At 42.9% G+C, this 14,417-nt stretch overlaps 1 protein-coding gene across 1 annotated transcript in view; it reads right to left on the bottom strand.

The window, feature by feature from the left end:
* Positions 1 to 324: 324 nt before the first annotated feature.
* The window catches only part of HEATR3 (HEAT repeat containing 3), a 36,398-nt gene continuing 22,305 nt past the window's right edge, over positions 325 to 14,417 (bottom strand). The window contains exons 12-15 of the mRNA XM_066583937.1: positions 14,156 to 14,244; positions 13,862 to 14,005; positions 7,607 to 7,783; positions 325 to 6,593 (exon numbers count right to left, since the gene is read on the bottom strand). Coding sequence (XP_066440034.1) covers positions 6,465 to 6,593; positions 7,607 to 7,783; positions 13,862 to 14,005; positions 14,156 to 14,244 — 539 coding nt within the window. The 3' untranslated portion in view covers positions 325 to 6,464. The remainder of the gene's footprint in view (positions 6,594 to 7,606; positions 7,784 to 13,861; positions 14,006 to 14,155; positions 14,245 to 14,417) is intronic.

The raw sequence follows: 14,417 nt of genomic DNA, 5'->3' as shown, positions 1-14,417 counted from the left end.
CGGTCGCAGTGCCAACACTCTCTCCATTGAGCAGACTTCATTGCACACTTGCTTGTCCATAATGAGAGGACAGTGTATGCATACACACGGAATAAAGAAAAAGGAATCCTCTCAATGGACCAAGTGCCAGCATTGTAGATGCACAGCAACGGAACGGGGAGTCAGGAAAGTATGAAAGTCATATTCTTGTTCTCGGCACCCTTCGTCATATGAAGCTTACTTTATGGGGCTCATAAGACATGACAGGTTCCCTTTGTAACAATCATTGATCTTCTATTTCCCTTCCCACCCACCATCCCCCAAACAAAAAAAGATGGAGAAAGGTTTAGTTCAAATAAGTCTTTATTTCGATAATGTTTTTATTGCATCAATCCCATGACACCGCCCTTTAGACTCAAAAAAATAATTTTGAAATTAAAACAAAAACAAACAAAACCTATAGCCCTTCGCATTGAAAGGCAAAGCCATTTCATAAGTGATCATGTCCAGCAAGAGTACAGGAGTAACATTTGGCATGACAGTCTAGCAGTTTTATACAAAGGTTTTATAAAATTGTATCTGGTACAAAATTTGATTTTTGGAAATAGTTAAAAATTCAGACCTTGTTCGAGCTCTTGGCCCTGGATTGTAAAAAATGCTCAAAACTTGAGATAACAGATTTTTCGACTGCAGATTTACAGGTAGATCGTGTGCCTATTAGGTTTTGAATATGCTGCCAATTTTCACAGCATATTTTACCCTTTTCTATGCACAAATACAGAATTTGGTGCAGCTTTATGTCAAAATCCGTGATGGAAAACATCTGAACACGTCTGGACACAACCCTTAAAATACCTTTTTTTTCTTCTAGAGTTAGAGGACATACAAATTTTGATATCAGCATAGTATCTGTAAAGTCATCTTGAGTTAAACCAAGGTCAGGCATTACATACTCAGACATTACATTAAATGGCCCGAGTAATTACAATACGAAAACTTTTTGAGCGTTCTGACTAGATCATCCGTATTTCACGTGAATAATTTACTTTTTGAGGAACATCTATAAGTTCTGTTAAAGTCCAATTGTCTAATGTCGTAGACAGAACACTTTTCCGGATATAAAACCAATCATGGTAGTCCAATAGGGAATAAACAGGACTTGTTCAGACTACACTAATATCACCAGCCAGGATGAACCTTCATTTGGGTAAAATGGCCACAAAAATATTTGGCCACAATCAGATGAATATTCTTCCATAACACATAATTAGGAAGAGATTTTGCTACAGTTAGAATGATTTTCCCAATTTAAGTTGACGAATTCTTGAGCTTTTGAAATGAACGTAGACAGAGTAATACATTTTTAGAAGGGTCCCCTAAAAATAAGTTGATCACAGCAATTATTCACCTCTTTTACAATTTTTGCCACAAGTAAAATGAAGCATTAAAAAGGGGTTACTACAAGAGCACAACCCCTACAAGAGCACAACCCCTACAAGAGCACAACCCCTGTTCCTATGCCCTATTAGGGCATATGAATGTCAAGAGTGGAGTCCCCCATTCGGGACTCTCCTCAATGACCCAAAAGAAACAGCTTGTCGGTAAGAGCTACTCCCATTCTGGTGGACCTTCTGCCAGGTTGGTATTACAGGGTAGCCATTGCAAGCAAAACGTTTGGCTGACTACATCTTCCCTGGCAAATTAGCTGATAACCAGGATACAGAGAGCAGGAACCAACAAGATCATTTTTTTTTTTTTTTTGCCCCAGGTCCTGCATTCTAGTAGGGGTTGTGCATATTGGCATGCCCCTTTAAATTTTGCCCATTCAAACAATTAGCTTTTGGTGTATGGATGTGATGGTCCTCAAGGGAGTCTCTTTGTAGTAGCCAAATTCAGATAGCTGTATGCAAGTTGCACCTGAGAATTTCAGGTGCAACTCACACTGAACAGAAAGTGGACATTGTATTATGTCCTATTCTGTGTGATATGGACGGGAATAGGACATGCAGTGATTGTTATCACAGGGAACATCGGTCTATGTGAAAAAGCACTCGTGTGTATAGCCTCATAAGCTATAATGGGTCCTGGTGCTGTCAGTGAAATACATGGACAGCACATCTGACGGACAATACGACCATCTGAAGAAGGCCAAACTGATGGAGGTCCTGATTGCCCAAACAAACAGCATATTTAAAAGTTGTTTTTTTTTCTTTTTTAAACCAAACAACCCCTTTAAGCTTGGTTTCGCTTTGGGACGTTATACATGGTTGATAAAAACGTGCCAACTACAGCATTACAAAAAAAAAAACCTAAAACACAACTATAACTATGGATTTTCATAGCACAATTTTTTAATTTGGCAGTGGCACATTTTTATCTTACATTACAGAACATTATGGGAATCCCAGGGATAGTGGATCAAAAATAACTAGTATAATAAATACTAGGCTAAAACACAGATAAGAAACAAAACACCGACATCTTACGTGTCACCCAGCTCCAGAGACGTCACTAGTGCAATGCGAGAAGCTGCTGCAGCAGTCATGTGCCGATGAAGCACGCATGACTACTGAGGCCAATGACTGGCTGAATGGTCGCATGAAAGGCGACTGCAGCAGCAGATTGTGGCATTGCAGGAACTGGGTGACATTTGTAAAGGGAGTATGGGTTTATCATTGTTATTTTAGCCTCGTATTTGCCCCGTCAATTTTTGTTAACGGGCAGAAGACCTCCTTAAAGAGGGATTTACTCACGAAAAATGTTATTTCCATTGAAATTCAGTCCATAATTCTAAACATTTTTTATATTTACACTCATTTAAAAAAAATTAATTCTATCCTCAGATATTCCAGGACTAATGTTAGAATAGCAGGACCTGCTTTTTCTATTGAAGAGCAGTTTAGTCAACCTCAGTCCATGAGCATTTTTCTAGTCACAGATACAACATAGAACATATGAAAGTTACTATATTAAAAAAACTTCAAATCTCAACATGATAGAAGAATTTGGGAGTACAACTTTATAACCCTCCTTGACACACTCAAGACCAGAATTAACATCGGAAGTGGATTCATGCATCAGTAGAGAATATGAGAAATCTGGAGCAGAGATAACATGCTAGCCTGGTGACCCCCCAATACCAATTTTGAGTCCATAAAACTTTTACATCCATTATCAGTGGATTAATTATTTACTCTTCTACTAATCCTGTTCTGGTATTGTGCAAATTAATCACACCATGTCTGTGCCCTTTCATATGTATGTGTGCATATACATAGCTTCATTCCATTATGCCTAAAGAAGAGCCCCGAGTAGGTTCAAAAAGCTCACTATAACATTATCTCTGTTAGCTATTAAAAAGGTATCCTATCTACAAGATTACGTGGTTTCTCTTACTGAGAACAAGCACATTTTGCTCTACTGGGTAACACGGTACCAAACCTTTTTCTTTTGATCAACCTCAGTAAATGTGGTCGCACCTACTCAGTCTTATCTGTCTGAAGTAATGCTGTTTTACCCCCTCATCATTTCTTTGGACATCAGAGAAGATTCAGCAACTTCAGAAGCAGCCGCTTCACATGCTCAGCAGAGCAGAGAGACAAGCTAAACTGAGCAGGTGAAAGAATTACTGAGGTGGACACAAACTTGAAACAGCAGATGGCGCTATCCTAATATTACCTTTAAGAAAATAAAAGACCATGGACTGAAGGCGCAATACTTCAAGTCAAGAACGATACTACAACAACAGGGACGTTACTACGTTGCTTACATCCCCCACATTTCAACAGCAGTTTCTGAAGAAGGGGCTGCGTCCCCAAAACGCGTTAGTGGGTTGTTTTTAACAAAACTACTAGTACCAGTTTTTCTGGTGGCACAATATGTTCAAATGTGCCACTTATTAATATAATACAGTAAAAGGGATTGGAGTTGGTCAAAATATTTCCAGGCGCTGCATGTGATTTATGAACTTCAGCTGCTTGCTGAGGAGACATATTGGCTCGTTGCTTTTGCATATAAGCTGCATGTGATTTATGATCAAGACTGGACAACGGTTGAGGATTAGATGAAGGCTGGACTGGCGTTGGCGGCATTAGCATTTGAGATGACATAATGTGACGATCACAGTTGTTGGTCAGTATGCACCGCCAGCTATGTATCTGGAAATGTGTGAGGTGTCATTTATAGGAGTCTCCACACAGGTGTGCAGCTGTCTCATAAGCCAAACTGAGTACTGCTGTATCCAGAGCAATTGAGGTCGTGGGGGTTTGTAGGGAATCACAGGGATGAAGGACCTGTGACAACGTCACCATCATGTGATCAGGGGAGGAGCTCAGAGCCCCTTTGACTGATCCCATGATGGTGGCTGATCCCATGATTGTGGCATCTTCACATGTAACTCACAGTCACTCACTTGCAGACAGGTTGTTGTTAGTATTCCATAGCAACTGAGGCCGAGGGGGTTTGTGGGGGATGTAGTCCGCCCGTAATCTGCACATGGATTAAGGACCTGTGATGAAGTCACTGTCATGTGATCAGGGACGGAGCTGATCAGGTGGTCATTAGTATTTTGACTAGTTATTAGTATTATTTATAGTACCAGAGTTTCTGCTGGCGCAATGCACCACTTACTAATAGAATAATATATAGTGAAAGGGATTGTTTCAACACTGGACAACAGTCGACGATTAGATGAAGGCTGGACTGGTGTTGGCGGCATTAGCACTTGAGATGAAATCATATCACGTTCAGAAGATGTGAAGATAGTGGGGAAGGGCTATGCTTCAATGTTGGTCAGCATGCACCGCCATGTGTGTAAATCTATGAGGTGTCATTTAATGGAGTCCCCACACAGGTCTGCAGCTGTGTCACAACCAGCTACAAACTTCTAAACTGAGTACTGTTGTATCTATAGCAACTGAGGCCACAGTAGTTTGTGGGGGATATAGTCTGCCCATAATCCCTCATTTATTGCACAAGAATAAAGGACCTGTGATGACATCACTGGCATGTAATCAGGGGGCGGAGCCAAGAGCCGGTAGCAGATTACATGACGGCGGCATCATCACAGGTGCCATCAGCGCATGGCTGCCATCAGGCTCTGCATGTAAATCACACAGCACATACGGACTCACGGACAAGTGGTTGTTAGCACTTTGATTAAAGAAGAATTGGGCAAATCCCTTGTTGTATTAACATTCTTGACGAAGTGTTATGCCTGCAGTCCACGTGCTTTTACTTTTTACAAAATAATCTTGCCCCATTTACACAGTCGGCGAACAGTGGACAGGCAACACTATTTTTTCCCTATAAGGCAAGAAAAATCCTTCATCATGGTGATAGCATAAGTTGCTCCACCCTCTTTTTTCCTTCTATTTGGATTCTAACATTAGTCCTGGAATATTTGGAGCTATAAAAAAAATTCTTTAACAAGTGGAAATGCAAAAAATGTAGATAATTATAGACTGGACTGAACTAAAAACACTATTTTTCATTGGAGAACTCCTTTAAGTACTTGAGTTATTCCCATCTCGGCTTCTCACCACCTGTCGGAAAGAGTCGTGTTCTTCAGTTGAGCCACATTTCCGTAGTTCTCATTGAGGTAAATGGGAGCTATGGAAACAGTGTAGCTCAGCGACCGACGTCGTTTCCATAACATGGCGGTCATGAAAACAGTGTAGGAAACTGTTCTATGCCGTTTCCCTAGGTCCCATTCACCTAAATGAGAGATACAGAAACAGGGCTCAGCTATTGCCATGGGCTCCGGCCACATGAGCGGTAACTAGCGCAGTGGTTTTCTATGTCAGCTATGAAAAGTTGAGATGAGAACACCCCTTTAAGATGAGATAAGCTCTTCATAATGCTTTTTGTATGCTTTATTCAGTTTGGATATTGAATAGTATATATTGTTTATAGAATGGCAGACAGAATACATTTCCAATCAAAATTCCAGGCACGGTGTTCAGGCCAAGAGAGTCCTTATTATTCATATTCTGTAGTTCTATAATATGGTAACAACTTGCTGATCATGAACTTGTACCAATGATTTTAGTGACTCAAATATATACAGTATGTGTATATACAGTATGGTCTGTTCAAAATGTTGGGTCCGTACAAAATGTCTATCTTCATTACATTGCTGCTTACCAATGACACAGTTGTAATATCAGTGTATCACGTCATTAAAAACCATCTCCAAGCAGCTACATCAAAAGTGCAAATTTAGTTCACAGTCCAACAGAAGTGCAAACCACCGAGTTTTTTTTCTTGATACAAAAAAAAAAAAAAAAAAAAAAAAAAGGCCAACCCTGCACTTTGGAAGTGGTTGTAAACTCTACATCAGCTTTTGGAATATGTATTTAGGAACCGATCTGCCAACACAGAACTCAAAGATTTGCAATTTCATGACACACAAAAGATACAATATGTTCCAGCCGTCCTGCCTTCTGGATGCAAGTGTAACTGGACATATGGGGCATATATTCTTTTTACATGCAGTTCTTATATTTTTTCTCTACGGTTTCAAGGTAAGATATGAACCGCCTGAGATTGGTTTTTACATTATCCAGAACACATAACTGGTCAGTACTGTATTTCTCTCGGCCTTCTTTACGAATCTGTTGGAGACACGGATACATGCAAGACAAGAAATCAGTCCCAGATCTACTATATAATGTAATATAACAGCTATTGTTACCAGTAATGTATAACCACTGAGGGGGCATTAACCCTTTCCAATCCACCATCTGACGTCTGAAGACATTCTGATTGAAGGCTGTACAGCTCCGATGTCGGAAGACGTCCGGCAGGGTATTCTTACTGTATATTACTGGCTGCTCTGTTGTCGGAGGCCTCTCAAGCATGTCCCATACCACAGTACTGGCTCTAGCCAGCAGATGGCGCCATTGTATAATGGCAGACAGAGAAAGCCCCCTAGGAAACCCTGAATCCAAAATTGGATTGCAAAAGGGTTAATACTTGATTGAAGAGCACTAACTGGGGCATAAGTACAGAGTTGGGTGTATCCTTACTGAGTGTGGTGACATCCATAACTATTTGTATCCATAACATTATTTCTGAGTCAAGGGAACTAAGGGGTGATCATTACTGAGTGGTGGGACATTATTGCATTTAACAGGGCATAGAGGTGGCACTATTACTTTTTAAGGAGACTCACAGGCATTATTACTTTTTAAAGGAGCATACATGGGACATAATTCCTTCCAATGGGTCTTACCATCTACAGTGGAAGAGTGCTATCTAGGGTGCACATAGGGGCATTATTACTTTCAAGAGACACATTAACTAGCTACAGTTTAGATAAGCATCTTTTTAGGATGCCCCAAACTGTGCATGATTATACTATAAGGGTCTGCAGAAGTATCACAATGACAAAATCATTTCAAGTGGTCCTATAGGTTAAGCCCCACAAAGATAATATCATCTCACAGTAGCGAAAAGGTTAGTACAGTACTAGCAGAATGTATGTCTGTGTTCTGCCTGTGGAACGCCAGCTGGAAATCAAACCTGTTGCAGCTACTGTACACAGAGCAGCCTATAGGTACGTATATAGGCACACAGGTAACCGAATACAACTTGTTATATATAAGCATAAATCTGAAGATCGTACCTTTGATTTAAAAGCCGGCTGTATTTTCTTCAGAGTTTGGTGTAACTTTATCTCCACTGCAGCCTTTTCTGCTTCATCCCCATCAGCAAACACATCAAAGATTGCATCTAGTGCTCCTCCAGATACTACCAGGGAAGGGTCATTTGCAGCAATTCCAAGGAGAAAATTTCCTATAAGCTGAGAGAAAATCAGATTTCATTAAAACCACTAAACAAATCTCCATGCAGAAAATTGCTTTAATCCAGTGGTGTTCACCTTTATGCCAATAAGCCATGTTTACTGTAGTTTCTGCAACATCGGGTGCTACATGTAGTTTACATAGGTGCTGTTAGAGGTGGCAATATGGATGACTAGAAGACTATAATCTGTGTATCATACATTGAAAGTGCAAGGGCAAAGGGCTCTCATTGCTAACATTGCAATTATCAGGGTAGGTATAACACGTGACGCAAAAAAGCAACATGGCACTACACCCAATGTTGAAAGTGACCCTCCTTTTACCACCATGGTGCTTGCTGCTTGTGGAGGAACTACATGTTCCAACAGTTCTCCACCTCTGTACATTCCCTCTGGATTTTACATAGTGGGTCATTTGGTTGAGACCCACATCGTTTTTCTACTAACAATAAAACGGAACCTTTTGAATCTACACTCTAGAAGTGGATCCACTGTGATTTAACATACAAGGTCTTCCTGGACATTCAGAGGGGAGAGAGCTCTCCCTCCCATCTGCTGGGTGAGTTTATCTCTTTCCGAGTCCGAGCGCATTTTCCATTTATTCATTGCTTTCACCGCCATTTCTGATGGGGGGGGGGGGGGGTCATTTTTTTCTTCACATGCGGCTCTCCACCGAGGTAGATCGATTGAGGATTTTGGAGATTCTCCCCCAGAATCATTGTGTACTTCCCCAGGTTCCCAGGCACTACCCTACCCTTCGTTGTGTTCCAACAGTTCTAGTAACCCAAGAGATATCAGCATTCTTGATGGCAGGAGTGTTTGTCTTTGAGTAATCAAGGAAAGGTTCAAAAGAACACAAAGAATAGAAAATTCACCAAAAATGTCCCAACTCTTTTGGAAACAGATTCCAGTAGTCGGTCACATATTGGGCGATGCTCTGGAGTTTTCTTGCATTTACACCGGTCAAGCGGCAGTTCCCCGGATTATATAGGTCCAGCTGCAGCTTGAGATAAGTCTGGCGTTTTCATGAGGTGCTGCATACTCCACCCACCCACCATGATTGACATTTTTCTCCCCATCGGGGTACAATCACACATAGCGGAATTTGTGCAGAATTTGCCTTGGTGCCGATTTTGACGCAGATCTCTGACAGACACGACTCCATTTTAAAAGGGTCAAATCTATTGTGTAGCCAAGTCAAAATCCGCACCAAATAGTGTGCATCTTGATTTAAATCATGCTGCAGATTTAAGTACTAATCTACACAAAAATCCTCTACTTGTCAATGTACCCTTAGGCCGCCTGCACACGAGCGGAAATCCCGCCGCGGGATTTCCGCCGCTGAAAGTTTGCATAGGAGTGCATTAAAATACGCACTCCTATGCAGACGGCCGCGGTTTGGCCGCGCGGCAAACAAACCGCGGCATGTCCTAATTTTCTGCGGGGCACGCACTCACCCGGCTCCGGTCTGCGCATGCGCCGGCTGCGCGGCAGCCGGCACATGAAAGAGCCGGGGCCGCCAGGAGCGGGTGAGTACGCACTCGTCCCTGCAGGCGCTCGGGTCGGATCACGCGGCGAGAATTCTCGCTGCCGGATCCGACCCGCTCGTCTGCAGGCGGCCTTACACTGCATACGCACAGAAAAGTGACAGAGTGGGTGAACGGCACCTCACAAATATGCCAGACCTACCTAAAGCTGAAGCTGCTCACTGCAGAACCCAGACCACTAAAGAAGGGAGCCGCCGCTTCACCTATGAACATGCCAGAAAACTACAAAATATTGCCTGGTTAGTGACAGACCAGCAGAATCAGTGTGCCATTACTTTATGTTGCCCTCAGTCAGGGTAGGATATGGTACCTAACAGGTTACTGTCATTTTCTCTTTGATTCTATTTTGTCTCATTTTGCAATTAAAAACTATAAAAATACACAAATAAATTTTCGGTGCCCCAGGAGATCAGCTTTATTGGAAACTTCAGAAGTGTTCGCTCCTTGATGTTGCTTTGAAAACACAAGTGGAGAAGTAGCACCTATGAGAATGAAATAAGCAATCATTTTGTCCGCTTTTCCTTTTTTACAAGTTTTGATACATCTCCCCTGTTATTATATAATCAGGTATGTCATGGAAGGGGGGGGGACCACCCAATGAATCCCACCTCTATCATCAATTTGTCACGGAGAGACTAATTAGTGCGCTCTCACAGATATGACCACTTGTCACAGCAAAGCCTTGATCGACCACTCTAGCGGGATTGCAAGTGCGGATTCATCAAAATACAGGTGGGTTTGTACCCAGCTTTCCCAAAGCTTCTACAAGCATGCAAAACGTAAGCTCAAATCACCCCCTGAGCGGGTTTAACGCCTCCAGTACTCAATACCCACACACATTCGCTGCCACCACCAGCTTTTGTTTCCCAGGTAAGCTGGAACCCGGACTAGGAACTATTAACACAATCTTCGTACGTATTAAAACAAGGTTTGACTAATAAAATGCAGATTTATTCTAAAAAAGACTAGAAGTGTTAAATATTTAAATATATACAAAAAAAATATGTTAGTGTGGAGAGGAGGTTTACAGGTATACACAACAGGCAGTAATTAAAATAAAACAAGGAGGAGATAAAGATACCAGATTTGGGATGTTCGGCCCAAGGTTCTGATTATGCGAAGTCCATACGCTGTAGCTTACCTCCGAAGGTCTAGCACTGGGTCACTCTGACCCCCTAGTTTTTAAAGTTTCCCCAGAACACACCTGCCTCCGACCCCTTTGAGGTCATTCAGAGAGGGGTGGGGTAAATGTGTATGCACCGATGAAAACCCATAATTTTCCATTTCAGCCATATCTCCGCAGGAGATTCTCTGATTGGCAATTCTATTCAGTGATATTAAACGTGACATGGAAATTATAACCAGGTACACAGACACATCGTTGGGGGTCGCTCTGGAGCTCGCACCTCAATGATAATTCATATCGGGCTAGGACCTTCGCATGACCAATAATCCTTCTTAAAAGATTTTCCCTTAAAGGGGTTGTCCCGAGGCAGCAAGTGGGTCTGTACACTTCTGCATGGCCATAATAATGCACTTTGTAATGTACATTGTGCATTAATTATGAGCCATGCAGAAGTTATAAAAAGTTTTATACTTACCTGTTCCGTTGCTGGCGTCCTCGTCTCCATGGTGCCGACTAATTTTCGCCCTCCGATGGCCAAATTAGCCGCGCTTGCGCAGTCCGGGTCTTCTGCAGTCTTCTATGGGGCTCCGTGTAGCTCCGTGTAGCTCCGCCCCGTCACGTGCCGATTCCAGCCAATCAGGAGGCTGGAATCGGCAATGGACCGCACAGAAGAGCTGCGGTCCACGGAGGAAGAGGCCATCTTCAGCGGTGAGTAGAGAAGTCACCGGAGCGCGGGGATTCAGGTAAGCGCTCCGGTGAGCTTTCTTTACCTCCCTGCATCGGGGTTGTCTCGCGCCGAACGGGGGGGGGGTTGAAAAAAAAAAAAAACCCGTTTCGGCGCGGGACAACCCCTTTAATTTGAATCTCGGAGCCGGAGTGTCTGTAAGAACCCAGGTTCCAGTTGGATAATTTTCCTTAGACGTCATTAACAAGTAAAGGCCCATTTAGACACAATGATTATCACTCAAAGATGTCGCTCAAGCAACTTTTGAGTGATCATCGTTGAGTCATTTACAATGCAAGATGATCGCTCTTCTGCATACAGCTGTTCCCCGCTCCGAGCGGTCGGCTGTTACACAGCCGAGCGCTCGGAGTGGAGGATGTAGAGGACAAGCGGAGTGTCCCAGCTTGCCTTCTGCATCCAGCTGTTTTCTGCACGGAGCTCCCGGGTGTTCTACAGCCAGGTGCTCTGTGCCAGATATGGAGAACAGAGCTGGACCGCTCTGTTCTTTATACCCCACCTGTGATCAGGGAGCGGGATACAGCTAAAAAACAATAGTATCAGCTGTATCCCTGATAAGGCTCATCGTCGTTGTGCTGAAAGACGACGATGAGCGACGGGATAACGAAAATTGCACGATGCAAGTGCAGTTACACACAACGATTATCACTCAAAAGACGGCTTTTGAGCGAATTTTGAGCAATAATCGTGTCTAAATGAGCCTTAAAGAGGCACACAATTGGGTTTCCTCGCGCTAAATCTAAGCCAAATAGACAGGTGGAGACAGGAGGCAAAGAAGAAAGAAATTATGTACATCACAGCTCTTGTCCAGGTTAAGGTCAGACCAGTTGCCTTTCTAAATGTGAATGTTCAAAAGGCAGGAATGAGGAAATGGGTGAAAGGGCGACTGAAAAACTACAAATGCAAACTGACTACACAAGGGCTGCACGGGTTAATACAGCGGACACAAAATGGATGCTGAGATAGCTAGTCTGACACACAGCAAAAATGGCTGACGACCCACCAGTCTCTATATCACAAGGTACACTCACTGTAAAAAAAATCAATTACCTAGGAGGAATTATCGAAATTGAATGAAACTTTCCCAGATGTCCCATACATGTTCTATTGGTGATAAATCTGGTGACTGGGCAGCCACAGAAGGGTGACAATGTTGTGGAGGCTCCTGTGAACCCCTTGTTGTGTGCGGACGAGCATCATCCTGCTGGAAATTGCATCTTGGAAGCCACCATGAGAGGAACACATGGCTGCAGGATGTCCTGAACACATCGCTGACCGGTCAATGTCTCTTGTACCACTATTATGAATGACCGACTATCATACCCAATTGCCCCCAGACCATCACACTAGCGGTGGAGGGCAGTGTGCCGCTCCGCAGTCAAGGCAGGATTGAAGCGCTCACCCCTAAATTTCCAGACATGAATACGGCCGTTGTCAGTGCCCAAACTAAACCTGGATTCTTCACTGAAGACAACCCGGTTCCACTCTATAGCAGTCCAGTTAATCATTGATGACAACACTGCAAATAGAGCTGAAGGTAGGTGGGTGGGTGTCAAAGGCCGTACACATAACGGGCACCGTGAGACCAAATGGTTCCGACAGACACAGGGGCATGTAAGGATGGCGGACAACAAAAAAATAAATAAATAAATAGTTGGAGTATCAGACAATCCTCTGTACTTGTGAGCTGTCGATGGAGTAACTGACCCAGTCAGTTTGTGTGTATTCCCTCACACATCCACTAGCCCCAACACCTCCAGTCAGGTCAGAACGGCCCAGGTGTCAGATAAGTCCTCGATACAACCATCCAGCTTCTCGTATTCCAATATCACGCTCCCTCTATCAAACTCTGTTAATTGGGCGAAATATCTTTTGCGTCCTGGAGGCATGTCTAGTGGCCAACAAGCTCTACACAAGCGGAAAAAGAGGTCATTGCACCCAAGGAGCCTCTGAGAGCCTTTTATAGGCCGAGGGTGGAACCACTTTTAGGCCCTCAAGTGGCCAGATCGTTCATCTAATCCTTTTGCTTATCTGCCTCAGATGTAACTGTATGCCAAGTTTTGAAGCGAAATGACAACTTCTTCTAGATGCTGTTCTTTTTTTGCAAGAAGAATGTATTATTAGAGACGCTAATAATTATGAAATAGCTTTTACTGCACGCTACAGATATACTTCATAGAATAAACGCTCAGGAACAATTCTGTTTTGTATAAGGCCATAATAAGGATCATGGAGTCACTATCATACCTCCATAAGCATCCATTTTCATCCTTTTTTTTTTTTTTTTTATGGTAGGCTCCATATGTTGGAGGTATTCTGTAAATTCAGGGCAGAATATCTGTATATACTCACTCTGACCTATACATGAGCCCTTAGTCAGATCTTTGTAATAGCAGACCCGGCAAGGTCCACCATGAGGGACCCTTATGATGGCTTTGCACGGGGCAACTGGCATTCGAATAGTTGGTTCCTGAAAACACAAATGCATGCAAGTGATGCCTAACTGAACAGTCCCTGCTGGTCTTCGAAAGAACGCTCACTGTTGCGATCTCTGGCTGCAATTAACTTTTTTTTTTTAAATTCCCCAAATGAGTAATAATTTAACATAAATGTAACTGCAATATTTACTTCACAAGAAAAAAGTTTTTTGAGATCTATTCTACCTTTAGTGTCTGAGCCGTGTTGTCCCCTTTGGCCAGGACACTGCCGGTAATGCCAGTAATGCTGACCGCATTCACCCTCGCACTGGCGTTGCTGCTCTGCACACAAGCTTCAGCAAATCTCATAACCTGTTCTGGAGTCAAACACTGCAACAAGAAGCAAACACACATATAGAAATTAGGAGGGAGCGCTTTAAGGATCTGGGCTTTATGTCAATTTGGAAAGAGTTTTATTTTGCTTAGTGAGTCACGCTGCCGGCCTATCTAATATTCATTTAGTAAGTCTTCGATAAATACCTGTGGTATTCCTTTAGATGCCATTGTCTGTAGTAATGCTCGCACAGCACTGGACGCGGCCTCCAAAAATTCATCCCGTTTTGGGCCATCTGAAGAAAACAGAAATGCAACAACAACAAAAAAAAAAAAATACTAATAAAAGTCAAACTAGCAAAAGACCGATATTGCATGGTGTCGGCTTCAGCTCTGTTCACTTGGATGAGGCTCAGCAGCAATACTAAAGCAGCAGTGATGCGATTTCTGAGAAAACAGACTTTTTCCC

This window comes from Eleutherodactylus coqui, chromosome 11 (assembly GCF_035609145.1).
Source record: "Eleutherodactylus coqui strain aEleCoq1 chromosome 11, aEleCoq1.hap1, whole genome shotgun sequence".
NCBI classification, from domain to species: domain Eukaryota; kingdom Metazoa; phylum Chordata; class Amphibia; order Anura; family Eleutherodactylidae; genus Eleutherodactylus; species Eleutherodactylus coqui.
Note: the sequence above shows the minus strand (reverse complement) of the source record. Positions and strands in the feature narration are given on the sequence as shown.